The sequence below is a fragment of the Camelus dromedarius genome, chromosome 2 (genome assembly GCF_036321535.1).
Source record: "Camelus dromedarius isolate mCamDro1 chromosome 2, mCamDro1.pat, whole genome shotgun sequence".
NCBI classification, from domain to species: domain Eukaryota; kingdom Metazoa; phylum Chordata; class Mammalia; order Artiodactyla; family Camelidae; genus Camelus; species Camelus dromedarius.
The window spans coordinates 24,584,536-24,600,857 of record NC_087437.1 but is presented as its reverse complement, the minus strand read 5'-3'; the positions used below and the strand labels follow the sequence as shown (position 1 = coordinate 24,600,857).

The window sequence follows — 16,322 nt, the reverse complement described above, 5'->3', positions numbered from 1 at the left end:
TTGTTAAGTAGAGTCAGAATTTGAACCAAAGGAGGAGGTATTTACCTGGGTTCGGTGTACAGGCCAGTGATGGAGCTGCTACAGGAGTAGCTTAAGGTCGGTCCCAGTTGCCTGCCTGAAGTCCAGCCTCTGAAACGTTTGTTTGCATGTCTGTGGGTTTCTAATGCACAAAAGACTGCCAGGACCTTGGGGTAGAAATGACCCAGGCCTCTTAAGTGGAGGGCTCGGGGACAGCATTGCTGGTGGACAGAGTTCTCTAGGGAAACTCACACCCATTTCCCTCTGAAGCAAAAAAGTAAATTCTATTAGTTCCAACCAACCAGGACTTTTCCCCGTGCCAGACATCCTGCCATGAGGAAATTTTAGAGCAAGGACGCCCAGCATGCCGCCCTTCTGTAGGAATGCAAAGTTGGGCTTCCTTTCTTTCCTGATTTGTGCAGGAAGGAGCTTCTTACCTTTGGGAACAGATGCCTTTTGGTTAGAAAGAACTGAAAATAAATAAAACCCTCTGGGAAAAGGTGAGTCTAACCCCCTACCCCCACCCCCTCAGGCTTGGACCTCGAAAACAAGGGTGAGGGGAGGGTGAAAACACCCAAGCTAGTTCAAGTCCGGGTTCGGGGCTGAGGGAGGGAGAAAGAGATCTTTGAGCATAGAGAACTGGAAAGCCTTTGAGATAGCAGAGCCCCACTTGGATTTGGCCTGTGGTTCAACAAGTTAAACAACCGCTTGTTCTGGGGGCTGGAGTGTCAAGACAGGCAGACGTCCTCATTGACAGAGAGCTTGCTGTGTTTGTCCAGCCTGAGACCTTTTCAATGACTGTTTGTCTTTCTAGGCCAAATGGAGGGTTGGGGCTGGGTGAATCGCCTCTGTCTGGCTACTCCACTGCCTTTCGCCTTGCCTGATGGATGCAGAAGTCCCCAGGATGGGTTTCAGGCTTTTAGGTGGCCAAAGATTGGGTAGCTCTATGCACAAAGTGAATCTGAAAGGAGTGCAAATATTTGAGGGGGTGGAGGGTTATTTATTTCTGACTTTCTTAACTAAGAAATGTGGACAGCAGGATCAGATGATAGAAACGATCTCCCTCATCTGATCAATTTTATAGTAACTTTGAAAAACCAACCAGGGATGCCTTGCAAATGGGTTAGGTGGTGGAAGCCATGTGAGGGTTAAGGATTCCACACCACCATGGCCATAACAGGATCTACAATCTGCAGAGAAATCCCTCTCCTATCAGGACCAACACTCACAACTCAATTTTTAACCTGCTAAACTCCGAGAGGACACCCAGCCCTCCCTCTCACTAAACGTAGTTAACTTAAAGAAAATGTTGGGGGCTTCCCATACAATCAATTTAAATTCTGGAGTTAGAGATGTTTGAACACTGACTGAAAGGGTGCTTAACTCTACCTGCACGGGAGATTCACAAATGAGTTTTAGATAAAAATCTAGTTGGGAAATAATGATTTTTAATATTTTTTAGTCACCAGGAATACAGTTTTGCAGTAAATATGTGTACTTCCCAGCACAGTACTCTTTTGCCTCCAATCTTGTAAATAGTCAAAGAAACATAGAAAAGCTCTTCAGACCAACACTTTCTTTCCCTCAGACATTCAGGTGCTTCAGTCTTGCCATACAGACATGTAGGAAATTATTTAACTAGTGATTGTCTCTCTTTTCTTCCCAGACTCAAAGTCAGAAAATGAGATACAAGACTTCTTTGGTGATGAGGAAACGAATACGCCTTTACCGAAACGCCCTGAAAGAGTCAAGTAAGTTAATATCCTCTTTTGACTATTGGTTTGCTGAAGTTATTTTTTAAGTAGGAAGCTATCTTTGTATGTTTCTTTAATTGGTCTTTTGGTTATGTTGGTCATGAGTTTTGGGGTGTTTCTTGAGTTCCAATGAAACTGAGAACAACACCTTGGTGTTTGATGCATTTGCACACAAATCAGCGACACAACGTCCCACCAGCAGCCAGCTAATCCCCCTCAATGCCTACTCATCTGGACGTTCTAGAATTAATATTTGACGACTCTCTCATTGAAACAACCACCCCTGACCTTCTGCAGTTCCACTGTCACATTATTCTATGACATATTCATCTTGAATTCATTTCCGGACGATTTGATTGGAATGAGGTTTGACATGTATTGGCTTCCATGAAAGGAGCAGACTTTGATCTTGGTGATGGGGTTTACATGATATGCATCATCTTTACCAGGGACACCAGCCTTCTGCAATGTGGCAGCAACGATGTTCCCACAATGTGGTGTCTGAACGGGGAGTGACTGACAGGCGCTCTGTCAGGAATACCTTCGTTGTGAAGAATTTAATTTAATATTCCATTTAGAATAAGCATATGATTTAGGGTTGAGTGTTTTCCCTTTCAGGCATCTAGTTTTCCTTATTTCAACTACACCACCAGCGGACGGTTGCCTCCAAGGTATTCCCTTGTTCTTAGAAAAAGCAACCTTCTGAACAAAAGTTAAATGGACAACTCAGGAAATGAGTCTCCTCTCTTATTTTGGGATGATTTGATAGCAGAATTCTCAAGAGAGATGTGGTTATTATGTAAAGATGTTGTTCTGGAAGATCCTTTAACCGTGTTTCCTAATCTTTTGTCAAAAGATGTTTTGCAGAACTGGTGCTTGGAAATTAAGTTTTATCCAAGCATATTTTCTTTCATACTCAGTTCCATTAATGGCAATTAAAGCCCAAATTTCTATAGTATAGGGGAGGAAGATATTCCTTTATCTCCAAAACTCTGATAGAGCTCATCTCCTTTGTACAATTTGGGCACGGTCCTACAGTAAGCTCCTGGGATTTAAGTTGTCTACCCCCACCCCGCACCCCATAAGACTAGGGACAACCTCTCACCGGAATCTTGAAGTCTGTCTGTGAATAGACTATGAAGACACTTGCCTCTTGTTTTGGTGTTACACTGGCCAGAAACAGGGAAGAAAGGATTGAACAAGTGACTACAGACCTAGGTATAGAACATTCAAGTAACAAGTCTTGTGCTTGGTCAGGCTCTGTGCAGTGGCCCTCAGCTCCTGAGATCCTGCTCGGAGTATAACCCATGACAGATAATCATCATTTAACATTGTTTAAAAGATCAAAGTGGAAAAATAGGCCAACTATTGATCTAAAATCTCCCCCACTTCTTTTTCTCTACAAAGAAGAGAAGTTAAGACATTCTCCCATTTGAGGCAGTGATGTGAGGAGCTCTGGAAGATGGTAGGGCCACCAAATGTCATATGTCTATATAGCAGGACTAGAAAATCACTTTAGTTTACGATACAGCTTTGTCATGGCTGGGGTAAACAAGGGTGCTTAAGGCATGATTCTGGGCATGGGAAGGATGTTTGGACTCTGGGGGTGGAACTTGCTCTAAACAGTCCCCCTTGAAAACCTCGAGTGCTCCTTTGACCTCTGCTGAAGATCTGCGGGCTGCAGGATGTCTCTTTTTTTCCCCGCAAATCAAGCAGAAAGGTAAACTCAACAACGCTATACCCCCCAGCATGGTTAGGAATAGAATGCTTCAGTCAAGCATTTGGTATTCAGTGTGGTGAGAGAAATTTCTGGAGGAAAAATTCAGAGCACAACTGAGGGACACTACTACTTGTCCTGCTCAAGAATAGTCAATAAAACCTGGAATCCTTGCTACCTGAGCCCTGGAAGGAATGGCCCTGAAAAGTAAAATATTCCTCCCTGACATTGGTGCCCCACCTGCAGTTTGTGTTTAGGTAAATACTGCTTTGGGGCTTATTTCAGAGATATTTCTTGAAGACCCTGATGGCATCATCCAAAGTACCCCGTCTACAAATATTAATGAGTGAAATGGCTTTTTTTCTCCCTATCTCTGTCCTAGGGAAATGTCCCTCAGGACATTGGTCCCATTGCTCTGTTTAGCCAAACAAGGCGTAAACCATGTGGCTCCAAGGAACTTGCAAAGATCAGGCAATCTTAGTGACCTTAGGTTGACTGACCCCTAACTACTCAAGAGGCATCTATCCAGGATGGGTCCAGATGTTTTCAGTGCTTCAAGAGAAGGCTGCATCTGGGAAGGAACTCCCTGGGGCCAGGTTACGGTCGGTGAATTTGGCTGAGTCAGATGTATCTGCCCTTTCACTGTTGGCACAAAAAGCCATACACATTTTCAAAGCTTTTCAAGGGTAAATTTATTATGAGAAAGTGTGTTGTGTAGAAACAATCTATATATATATATAAAGCCTCTACTTCTATTCCCTGGAGTCTATGGAATCAGTGCTTAGAATTCAGGAGGTCCACAAGTTGGGATGGGAAAAAAATTGCATCTTAGTTTTCACCGCCTTGGAATGGAACGTTATAGTTCTCTTCTATTATGGCTGTGAGTAGCAAACACAGGATTATTAAAGTTCACTAGCTTCATCAAGCTTTCAAAAGGGCCCATAGCATAAACAACTTAACTATCCCTGTTCTGTACTGTTGTTCAAAGCTTTAGATGCAGATGTGGTCACAGTGTATATACTAAGTGATCCATTTTTGTGCAAATCAGAGTTTTAATGGAAGCCAAAGTAGATGGCGAGTTTGACAAACATCCTGAACAGCAGATTGTAGATCACCTTCTTTCAGATGGGAAAGAAAATATTTTAATTGCTGGACTGCAGCAGAAGTGCCCCAGCACTAAGGCCTGAATGCTCCAGAAGGAGTTGACTAAGTTCTGTGTTGAGGAATGGCTAGGGGAAACAAATGACTGGGCAAGGAGTTTCAGAAAGAGACACACTGGTTTGGTTTTGGGTTTTGGTTTTTGTTGTTTTCAGAGCCCTTCACGGGTTTGCCTAGACATTTTCGCTGTGGGAAGCCTTGATACCACTCACTAAGAAGTGGGAACACCTGCAAACAGGACCTGGCCAGTGCTTTGAGGAAGGGAAAACAGGGTGGGGAAACAGAGAGGAGGCACCTGTGAGCAGAGGGGCTAAATCCCAGAAAGTGAGAGTGTGAAGCCAGGAAAGGAGACAAATCTTCAAAGTGTAGCATCAACACTGCTGTGTGGAAGTCTCCTTGGTTTCCAGAGTAGAAGAGGTTCGGCTGTCAAATGCTCTCCCTTCAACTTTTTTTTTTTCAGTGCTAACGCAGCATCTATTGGTAGTTTGCTTAAGCTCTTCCGGCTGGAGGAGCAGAAAGACCTGGACTTGTCAAAGCCGAGGGAAATTGTGGAAGTTAATCCCCTGCTAAAATGCAGCCCTGAGTGGGGAACAATGCATTAAATGAAGGTCTCAAAGAATCTGCCAACTATTATAAATAAGTTAATTATTTAAAAAAACGCAGCGCTCGACTGTATTTACTGACCAGGAAATGTTTAAGAATAGTCCTTGGTGCTGGGGATGGGTGGGGCAGCTCAATCAAGGAGTTCTTGTAATCCGTCCAAACTTCTCACCTCTGCTAGGGGAACGGGGTCTTTCACTCAATCCTTAAAAATCCAAGCCTTTCACTGCTTTGAGGGAGCTTTCTATGGCCGCAGGGAGGCCCAAGTACTTACGCTGGCATTTTCGGCTACTGAGTGCAGGGCAGGATTTAGGGCTCTTTAAATCGCCGGGCTGTGCAGCCGGCCCTAGCCGGTCGGCGCAAACAAAGGACACTCCCCTCTGTTTATGCCACACTCGGCCGGGCCAGAACTGAAGGTTTTTCCCACTGGCCGACCCCCAGCCCCAAGATAGCGGAACCCGCAGCCCAGGAGGGCGTCTCGGGAGAGGAGGCCGAGGCCCGCAGTCATTCTGTCTGCCTGGGCCGGGAAACTTGGCAAGCGAAAAAGCCGTGAAGGCAAGCGAAAAAGATAGACTGGCCGGGCCGTGGGCAACAAGTGGCCGGAGGGACCCGAAAGTGGAAGCGATTCTTAAGCCCCTTTTCCCAGAGGCTCTGTCTGGCGGCAGGGTACAGAGCTTCAGCCAGCAAATTAACAGTGTGAGACCTGGGGCTGAGGACCTGCTCCTCGCTGCGCTGCGCTCGCCTTTGTTTCTTTGGCCCATCGGCCCGAGGATCGGTGTGATTTGCGGAGGGGAGAATTCTTAGGCCCGCTCAGGAGGAAGGTGTGGGTTCGAAGCCAGTTTCTCCCAGATCATCACCGTCTCCAGCCCACTCCTTGGTCCCGATTCAGGGCCAGATTCTCGGGTCTGCCCGTCTCCGGGCGCTCCAGACACCCGGGAGGAGGAGCCGGCAAGGCTAACTGGGAAGAATGGACTGGAGAGAAGGGAGGAGGGGAGGGGAGAAGAAAGGATCCAAGTAGGAAGGCGAGTGTGGTCAGGGGGTTCGGGGAAAGGAGAGCGAGAGAAAAAGAGAGGGAGAGAGCGCAGAGCGACACTAGGAAATTCGGAGAAAGTGTGAAAACAAAATTAGGCTTAAGGGCCTCTAGCCTAACAGTTCCTCTGCTCCCGGCCGCCTAGTCTGCAGCCGCCTGTCCTCCCTGGATCCTGGCCCTCGCCTACTCCTGACTCCTGGGACAAGCTGCTGAAGCAGGCCGTCGTCCGGGCACGCCTGGTGCTGCCCATCAGCCCCAGCAGGCCCGGGTACTCTGGTCTGCCCTCTGGACATTACGTGCAGCGTAACGCCCCCTCCCCAAAGTCTTCGTGAATGCAGGCACAGCCCAGCCCCGCTCACTTCCAAGAGCGGCGAGGCAAAGCAGAGCTGCCCAGCTTTCGGGAGAGAAGGGGGAGGGGGCTCACCAGTAGAGAAAAGAATCGGTGCCCGGGTCAGAGCGCATGAGCAGTAGACGCATGAGATGGGGGTTGGGGAGGGGAGAGGGAGCAGTTGTGACTCTGTGTGTGTGTGTGTGTGTGTGTGTGTGTGTGCGCGCGCGCGCGTGTATGTGTGTATCCGCGTGCGGAGGGACCTGTCATCGCTGACGTCGGACCGGGCCGCGGGCCAATGGGCGACCCAGGCGATTGTTCCTCTCGGCGGGCCGGGGCCACGGCCCCGAATCTCTATTCACTTCCTCACGCGCCCCGCTGCTGCCTCTGTAGTGTACAGGATTTCAAGTACGCATTAAAGACCGAGAGAGGGAGGAAAAAAAAAGTCACAACCCAAAACTTGAAGGGAGGAAAAAACTTTGCAGAAGTTTTTTTGTGGTTGTTCTTTCCCCTCCCCGCTGTCAGGTGATGGTGGCGTGAGCGGCCCGACCTAAGGAGCTCCGGGGAGTCCCAGCCGGGATGCAGCAGGCCTCTCTCTCCCAGCCGAGCTGGGCAATGAAATTTGTATATATGGCTGGGGCGCTTCGAAACCACCACCACCTACAACATCACCACTTTCCCCACTTCCACTCCCTCGCTGGGCGCCGCAGCCCGGAGCGCCCCAGCCCAGAGCGCCCCAGGGAGTTGGTCACTGCTTGGAGCGCAGTTCGGACTCCTTTGCAGCAGAGCCTAGGGACCCCCAGCAACCCACAGACTCAGCATTTCGCACCCCACTGACCCTTCCACCTACCCCGCCGCCACCATCGTTCTCCTGCTCATGAAGCGACAGGGGGCTCTACGGAACAGCCTCCCAGCCGGTCCGCGGTGGAGGAGCTTGGCCTCGCGCTGTCCACCGGGGTCGCTGCCGCCGCCGCCGTCTGGCTCCGGGTCCCGGCTTTGACCACAGAGGCCGTGGTGTGGCTGGGCTGGGCCTGCCCCCTGGGGCCCGATAGAACGCTCAGCCCACGCCACCCATTCTCACTCGCGCTATTTGTCTCGACAACAGGTAGCAGCTCTGGACACCATGGCCCCCAGCTCGCTGCCTCCTCCAGCCCCTCGGTGTTCCCGGGCCTTCACGAGCAGCCTCCCCAGGCCTCCCCCGGCGGCACTTTGAATGGACTCCTGCGTCTGGGTCTCCCCGGAGACATGTACGCGCGGCCGGAACCTTTCGCGCCGGGACCTGTGGCCCGCAGCGACGCCCTAGCAGCTGCCGCAGCCCTGCACGGCTACGGGGGCATGAACCTGACCATGAACCTCGCAGCGCCCCACGGTCCCGGCGCCTTCTTCCGCTATATGCGTCAACCCATCAAACAGGAGCTCATCTGCAAGTGGCTGGCGGCCGACGGCCCCGCGCCCCCGCGCCTCTGCTCCAAAACTTTCAGCACCATGCACGAGTTGGTCACGCACGTCACCGTGGAGCACGTCGGCGGCCCTGAGCAGGCCAACCACATCTGCTTCTGGGAGGAGTGTCCGCGCCAGGGCAAGCCCTTTAAAGCCAAATACAAACTTGTAAATCACATCCGCGTGCACACGGGCGAGAAGCCCTTCCCTTGTCCTTTCCCGGGGTGTGGGAAGGTCTTTGCTAGATCAGAAAATCTCAAAATACACAAAAGAACTCACACAGGTCAGTATTCGGCACTGTCTGTCTCGTGCGGACCTTCTAGGGGAGCAGGGGGTCTCTTCCTGGCCCTCGCGGCTGGATTTCCTCAAGTTCCACCTGGGGGGAGGAGGGATGTTTGGTGTTTCCATGAGCTAAAGTTCATAAAATATTAATTATGCCCTTCTATGGGAATCACAGACGTTTCCTGAGACTGTGTGTGGGAGGCTAGTGTGAGATTTCTGCTGTGGGGAGAGGGTGAGGGTGAACGTGCTTGGGTTTCTGTGTGTGCAAATGTGTGATCCCTGCTTACTGAGTTTGGTTTTAAGGTATTTTAAAAGGCACTGTTCCCAAAGTCGTAAAGACATGGGAACAATTTAATTTTTGCCTGTCCCTTTGGAATTTTGTGGCAAGCACTCTTCCAATGGTCAGCTTGATAACCTGATTGCCACTCGAACTGAGAGCTTATTAGGCCCTTGGTGCCTTTTTTAGGATTTGGGGTCTTATGGGCTAACTTTGCCCCTGTTTTGAAGCCTTGGTGACCAAGACTTGGGACCTTTCACAAACCCTCCCATTTGCTTTAGCAGAGACCCAAGGAGACTCATCTGCTTTAAATGTCATTTACTGAGCTGTTAAGTGAAATGGGGACATGTGTCAACCACATCTGTTAGTTCTAGTTAACAGAAAGAAAAGGAACCTGCTCAGGAGCCTGAAAAGTTCAACTCCTCTGGCCAGAAGCAACTCTAATTAATGCAATTGCAAGGAGAAAGTTTTCACACTTCCCAGAACAGCCTGTAAAGTTACATTAAATAGTTTAGCAGCAATGTTTGTATTCTCCTTAGCTAGGGTTTTCTTGCCCCCACTTGCCTTCCCCTCCTCCATTTTGGGGGCGGGAGAAGCGGATGGTTGGGGAAACAGGATGAGATAAGTTCCAGTTTGGTGCCCAGCTTGTATTCCCTGGCACTCTGCCTTACTTACCTCTGTTCTTGGTGGAAACATCAGCAATTATTAGTCAAAGAATTTCTCCAGCCTGGTACTACCCAGGAAAGAAGTTTGCTAAATCCCACCTTCTCCCCCCAAATTCTGCCATCTTGGGAAATATTCCTGGCCAGGACATTGGCCCACACGGATGCCAGATCGAAGTCCACTTTCAGTTTCCTAGTTTATTTCCGGAAATGTACGGTTTTTCGGAGCTGGTTCCAGGATCCCCCTCAACCCTCTGTCAAGCACCCCCCCCCCCATCTCCTTGAGTTTTATCCAGGGGAAAGAGGAGGGAAGTGAGGCCCTGATCACCGCCCTCAGGCCCCGCTACTCAATGAGCTGGCGGCTCGCACCGCGAAGATAGACTCGCAGTCCTGAGCCAGAGAAGGAACTCATTTTTAATGACGGGGGGTTTTAAACAAACAAACTTTTACTGCTCTTTGCCGGGCTACTGTTTGAAGTCCGTGAAGCAGAAAATGGTTAAATTCTCAATGCAATCGACCTACAGCAGAGAAGCAAGTTCAGTGCGCCCGAGCTGGCTCAGGTTTGCGTCTATTCATAACAGAATTCTAAGTGCATCCTTTCCCTTCCACCGGCAGCCTTGATTCATTATCACCGGAGTTTAAAATATAGAGAGAGAGTCTCTTCTGCTCTGGCATTTCCCTCAAACCCTCCTTCTAAGTAATGAAAAGAGGAAGAAAAAAAAAAACCCAAATGTTTCTCAAATGGCAATAGACCTCACTGCAAATTATTCATGAAGACAGTTCTCTATTCAACAGGAAAATAATTGCCTTTTCAAATATTAATGGCGTTTCATTTCTTCGAGTCGCGGAAGCGGCGAATAGGAGCTGCTTGCTCTGCAGTCGCGATTTTCCCGGGTCTGAATCCCGGGCCTGGCTTCCGAGGCAGCGGCTCCGAGACCACTCCGACAGCTTTCGCTTTGCGGCGGTCACAGCCATCCCGGAACAATGGTGCCGCCGCGAGGGAGCCACGGGCCCGCCGCCCGGCGCCCTTCCCAGGACCCCTGGGTTGGGGGCTCGCCCCACTCTCCCGGGCAGTCAGGAGAGGGAGGCAGGGCTGGGATCCGAGGTGGAAGAGGAGAGACCGCGCCGGGGCGGAAGGGCCCGGCTCAGCCCGCCCAGCCACAAGTGCGAGAAAATGGCGCGAGTCGCACTGCCCCGCCGCCGCCGCCGCCGCGGCCGCCGCCGCCGCGGCCGCCACCGAACTTTGTCGGGCGGTCCTGGCGCCGGGCCGGGAGGAGGCCTCTCCCGGCTGTTGAGCCTCTGGGAGGAGACTCCGGGCCTTCCACGACTCTGCCTCAGGCCCAGGCTGCTCGGGGCGGGCTGCGGAGCCCTGGCCCAACCCTGCTTCTCCACATCCATCCACCCACCCACCAAGGGCGCAGCGCCCAGACCAGGTGGGAGGGAGGGGGAGGGAGGCTGCGTGTTGGGGTGGGGGTGCGGGTGCAGAGTTAAGCGAGGAGTCCTGGGCTCCTACTGCTGCTTTGAGAGGCCGGGAGGGCGCGGGGGCGCGGCCTCACCTGGCCTCCCAAGGGCCTTGGAACTTCCAGGCGGCCCAGATCACATTCTGTGCCCTGCTTTTTTCGCCTCAGTTCCTCGTCTGGGACGAAATCATTCCTTCTGTTTTACGCGAAAGTCCACCAAGGCGCTCACACGATGGGATAAGTGTGCGTGGGAGGGGGGGCAATACTTGGGGGTGACAATAGACCTCAAATTCCATTTCCTTCTGTTATTTCAGCAAATCTTGCTTACTTTTGCACGCCCTGAATGACATGGTTCTTGTAAGTGATTTTAGAAAGGAAAGAAGGGAGGAAGAAAAGTTTTAGTTTTGCAGATGCTAACAGGGATCAGAGGGGAGAAAACAAGGGACAAATAGGGACACTAGTTTATTCTGCATCTTTCTCCTATTGTTTAAAAAAATAAAATTGTACCGATATGCCGAAAAATGGCAGATGCCAGCACTGTCCAGTGTTCCACTGTACTAACAACACTCTGCAGAGAGAGGACGCAGCGGCCGCGCGGTTAGGAGCCCTGGGCTCCTAACCTGCCTCTGAGTGGAGGCGAAGGTTGTGTGCAAACCTCTGGCTCAGCTGAAGCCTCAACAGGGCTTGGGAATAGGGGCATTGTTTGTTCAAACATGCCCCAAAGCACCCGTCTTTCCTGGAAGCGGCGGGAGAAGCGACCACAAAGGCAACAGTCCTCCAGCCGTACATCTCTTTCTCCTTAGCCAGACGCTTGGTAGCCTTTCCCTCAACCCAGGGCGCCCGGCGGCATCCTTTTGTTTAAAGCGCCCGGACACTTCTTCCCCTCCTTTCCGCAGCATCTGCAGCTCCAGCGGGAATCTGGGCTTCCGGGTTCTTGGGGTCCTTTCCTCCCCTTACCCACGCTAGCGAATCCAGCCGGCGTTGAGCTCCGGGACTGGGGCTCCGTCCTCGGCCAGTATTTCCACCCTAACGCGCGCTCGCGCCTTCCTGCGGCTCTACAGGGCATCGCACCACCGATCTGAGCCCCTCCCGGGTCTACCCCGTCTGCCCGCTTGTCCTCCGGTCCACGGAGCCGGGCCTGGCCTGACCGCAGCAGCTGAGCTCATCCTGAAGCCGCAGCGATCAAGGGCGCGATTGCAGGAGAGGCCTCGGATCCTGCTCGGCCCAGGCAGACTCTGCCTTGCCAGCCTCTCGGCTTGGGCCTGGGAGGCCGGACCGCGGGGCGATGGGTGGTCTGGGGAGGCCAGTCGACTTCTCACAATCAGTTAGGACTGGGAGAGCAGCTGCCCATGGCAGAGTCTCCGGGAGGCCGCTGGAGCAGCGTAATAAAATATTATTGCCGGCGCGCGTAACTGGAGAGATCCCGGACGGTTTAGGCAAGATTTGAAGAATGCTGCTAAATGTTTGCCCTCAGGGGGTAGAGGGGAAGGGGGAGGGGGCTTCATTTCCCGTAAAAATCGCGTCTGAAGTGAATCATTGCTCAGAATACCTTTCCGTGCAGCACAAATTCACATTATGCACATGCCGTGTGCATCGGCTGCGCATCCTTAAATTGTTCCGTCTACTTGGCGTTTGCACAAAACCGACTTTAGGAAACAATTTGGGCCAGGACGGGATGTGTGCAGGGTGGATCGCTGGGCGGGGAGGGGAGAGGCAGAGACGTCTGGCTGGAACAGCAACTTTAAACTGAGCAGATGCGAACTCTTCAGTCAACTCTATTCTCTGGGCAAAGGTGCTTCTGGATCCAAGTGGAGAAAATTTGAAGGAAAACAACCGGAGGGGATCAGGGTTTTCCAGAATAGAAACTGGACTAAGATGGAGTCTTTGTCGCTCCTCCTCCGTACCCTCCCCCCAGGCCCGGGCGGGAGAGGGGGAGGGGTGGAGGCGGGCTGGAGGGAGCTCAGGGGGCGCGCTCTGAGCAGGGAAGGGGGTGCCGGGCCTAAGGCGCCAGGGAATGAGGTTTCTGAAATTTTTTACTGCTCCTTTCCCCAAAAATGGAAGAGAAACTGGGGGGGGGGGGGAAGGGTGGTGAGGCCGAGCCAGGGCCACGGCCCACGAGCACTAATGTCTCTGCGTTGCCTCCACCAGGGGAGAAGCCCTTCAGGTGCGAGTTCGAGGGCTGCGAGCGGCGCTTCGCCAACAGCAGCGACCGTAAGAAGCACTCGCACGTGCACACGAGCGACAAGCCCTACACGTGCAAAGTGCGCGGCTGCGACAAGTGCTACACGCACCCCAGCTCCCTGCGTAAGCACATGAAGGTGCACGGGCGCTCGCCGCCGCCGCCGCCCAGCTCTGGCTACGACTCTGCCGCTCCGTCTGCCCTGGTGTCGCCCTCGTCGGACTTCGGCCGCGAGCCCCCGGTGGCCTCCTCGGCGGCGGTGGCGGCTCGTGGTGCCGACCTGAGCGAATGGTACGTGTGTCAGGGCGCGGGCCCCGCCGCTGCTATCCCCGCGGCGCCCCCCAGCCCCGCGCCGCCACCTGGCCCCGCCGCTGCCGCCGCCGCCGCCGCCGCCGCCGGTATTAGCGCTGCTGCTGGGCTTACTGCTTCCGCGTACACTGACTGCTAGGTCTAGGCCCGGTTATTGAGGCTTGATGAGAGCGTGAGGAGGGAAGAAGAGAAGTAAGGGAGGGAGGGAGGAGGAAGGTCACCACTAAGAGTTCATTGAATATGCCGGTATAATGTCCATTATCTTAAAATACAAATATGGTACCCATGTGGATTCTCCCATCACACCCAGCACCCCCACCCATCCACACAGATGCCCTTGTGACTGGGTAGCATGAAAGCAGTGCTGGGGTAAAGAAAACAGAGAGACACAGGCAGAAGTTAAAAAGAAAACATTAGGAGAGTTAATGCGCTATCTTGGCAACTGCAGGCGGCGAAAGTAAAACCACAAAGTCCTTGAGTGGTTCACAGAATGGGAAAAAATTTTTTCCAGGCCTGGGCCGCTTGGATTGCCACCCCATCTCCCTTCCCAGGTCCCAGTCCGAGTCTCCTCGGAAGTTCCTAAGGCGGGATAGTGGCAGAGGGAATTCCTGAGCCGTTGTCTTCCCTCCTGCTGCCTTCCCCTTTTGACTCCCTCCTCTCCCCCCTCCCCCAGCTATTCAAGTCCCAGATCCAAAATTTCCCAACTACTTCGGTAAAGGATATTGGGGGAGGTGGGGTGGGGTCAGCACCTTCCCTAGGCAGTACATGCCCCTCCCCCATAGACTGGCCTAAGCACACAGATCTGTCTGCCTGCCTGTCTGCTCCGTATGCTTTATATACTTGGGGGAGGTGACGAGTCCAAACAACAAGAAATACAGACAAAAGAGCACTGAAGGGGCTTTAGGATTCAATGCTCTGAGGCCTCCCCAGACCAGCCACCCTTTCCTCACACCCCACGCTGCTTGAGGTGCTGCCTGTGGATCTTGTGAGTGCTTGGAGTTGGGGGTGCAGAGTGTGCCAATGACGTCACTGAGCCTAGGCCTCCACAGCAAAAGGATCTGGCCTAGGTGACAGTGTCTGGATGAATCGTGTCAAATCAATTGTCAAAAATCGCACAATGTTGGTCTTATTTAAAAAGGTCAGGGAGGGGGAAACAAGCAATGAATTGCAATAATAAATATTTTAAAGGCAAACACCCAATGGGTCTAGACTGAATGTGTATTTGGTATGCTGGGCACCAAATCCCCTGAAAAAGAACCAGATGTTGGCGGCAGGGGAGAGGAAAGTCTTTGCAGTTGTTGCCAATGGGGAAAAAGATCAGAGCCTGGTTCCCAGTCTGCCACCATCTGCAGGGGATGATGGTGCTGCCCCAAAATTCTTGCTAAGATTTGGGGGGAGGGTGGGAGAAGACAATGACAGGGGTAAAAAGTTTTGGTAGACCCATCCCAGTCCCCTAAGAATTTGGAGATAAGGAAGGGTGTAGTGCTCCTACCCAGGAGGAGCCCCTGAAGAGCTCAACTTAAAAAGCTGAAGCCAGCAAACAAGCCCAGGTTCTGTCACTCTGCTGGGTTTCCTTCTGCTCTTTCCTCTTCAGTCACTGTTAGAGGACTGTCACTCCTGCCCCGATACCATCAGATAAATAACGTCCTGACTGGAGAGGGACTGTTTTCCGTATCTCTGACAAAATCCAAAATCTTCCAAACACATCCCTAGTGAATCCGTCCTGTGGAAGGGGATCTGCAGTGCCCTTCCCGTCCTGCTCCCACAATAGGGCCCAGAGGCCGCCTAGCCAAGGGCCTGCGGTCGGCAGCAAACGACTCCTTCCCATCTGTAAACACCCTCCCCGCCACCAAGGTGCAGAGGGCATCTGGGGAACTTGCTTTTTCTGAAGATGTTAAAAAATGTACCCCCGCCCCAAAGAGGGCTCATTTCTTTCTCTTCTATTTCTAGGCCCCATTTTGCCTTCCACTCCCACCCAAAATAATGAAATAAAATAAAAATGCGTCGACGGTCACTAATCGCCTTTAATTTTTCATTTGCTTGTTACAGATGTCCACCGCGTTGCTCGCAAGGTAATCTCGCCCGGCGCAGCTGAGCGCCCGCATCTCGCGCCTGCGACATCAAAGGGCCCGCGCACAAAGCAATGTTTCTTCGCCACGGTGCATCTTCATGGTAAGTTAGGATTTCTATGGCAATGGGCAAGTCTCACTGAAATCCTGAAAGGCCGAGCCTGGAGCCCGTCCAGGCTTTTCATTAAGGACATAATATTTACGTCTAACAGGCCTTTTTTCTTGTGTATACAAGTATATATTTTTGTTTGACGCGGACTAAATCATTTTCATTTAATTTCCGGTAAACAAAACCCACGCGAATGGGCACTTGTTCCCGATCATAATAAAAATGGATAATAATGTGAGGGAAGAAAAGGGCCGCTTGAATCGCCGCTCAGCCCCTTTTGTTTCTGCTTTCTGCGGTGATCAGAGGGCGCATTTGGGTTTGATGGCGAGTTTCTAAAGCCGAGGAAATGGTTTGTAAGAGGGGAAAGAAAAGGAGAAAGGTCTAATCAAGCTCGGGTTGTTCAAAGAGTCGGGTTTTGGGGTTGAAAGTGTGAGTTTGACGGTGCATCAGCATGCCGCGTTAGGCTCGCCATGGAAATGCGCGCAGGGAGCGGCCGCTTCAAAGGCGGCACACTTCACTGCAGACACTCTATTAAGATACATTTGCGTTGACCTTTGCTTTCACGCCATTTAATACTGTCACTGCGCTCTCCAGTATGTACTTCCTCCTGAGGACCTTCCTCGCCAGCGTTTAGGGGTTCACCTTGCACTCTGATGGGGGGGGGGCGCTTTGGAGCCAGGGACGCTTTCGGGAAAGGGAGGAGCCGGACTCCGTGCATCTTGACTGCGCCCCAAAGAGGCTCCAGGGTCAGAAGTAAATAACTTTAGGGCAAGCTCAGAGGCTTAACAAATGAGCATCCCCAGCTCCGTTTGTGCCCGGAGCCTCTACATCTCGAGCAGGGTGGAGGCCTGAATTTGAATGGGACTTGGAGGAAGGAGAGGAGACGCCCTGGATAAGTCTAAAGAGTTCAGTGCCTTTGGGACACTTGCA

The 16,322-nt window shown here is 52.0% G+C and overlaps 1 protein-coding gene across 1 annotated transcript; it reads left to right on the top strand.

Moving 5' to 3' along the window:
- Positions 1-382: 382 nt before the first annotated feature.
- On the top strand, positions 383-15,980 carry ZIC4 (Zic family member 4). Its single transcript, XM_031448879.2, is given in 6 exon segments — positions 383-496; positions 498-518; positions 1,685-1,769; positions 7,711-8,328; positions 12,875-13,196; positions 15,264-15,980. Coding segments are annotated over 6 exon segments (1,161 nt in total). The 3' UTR covers positions 15,265-15,980.
- The last annotated feature ends 342 nt before the right edge of the window (positions 15,981-16,322 follow it).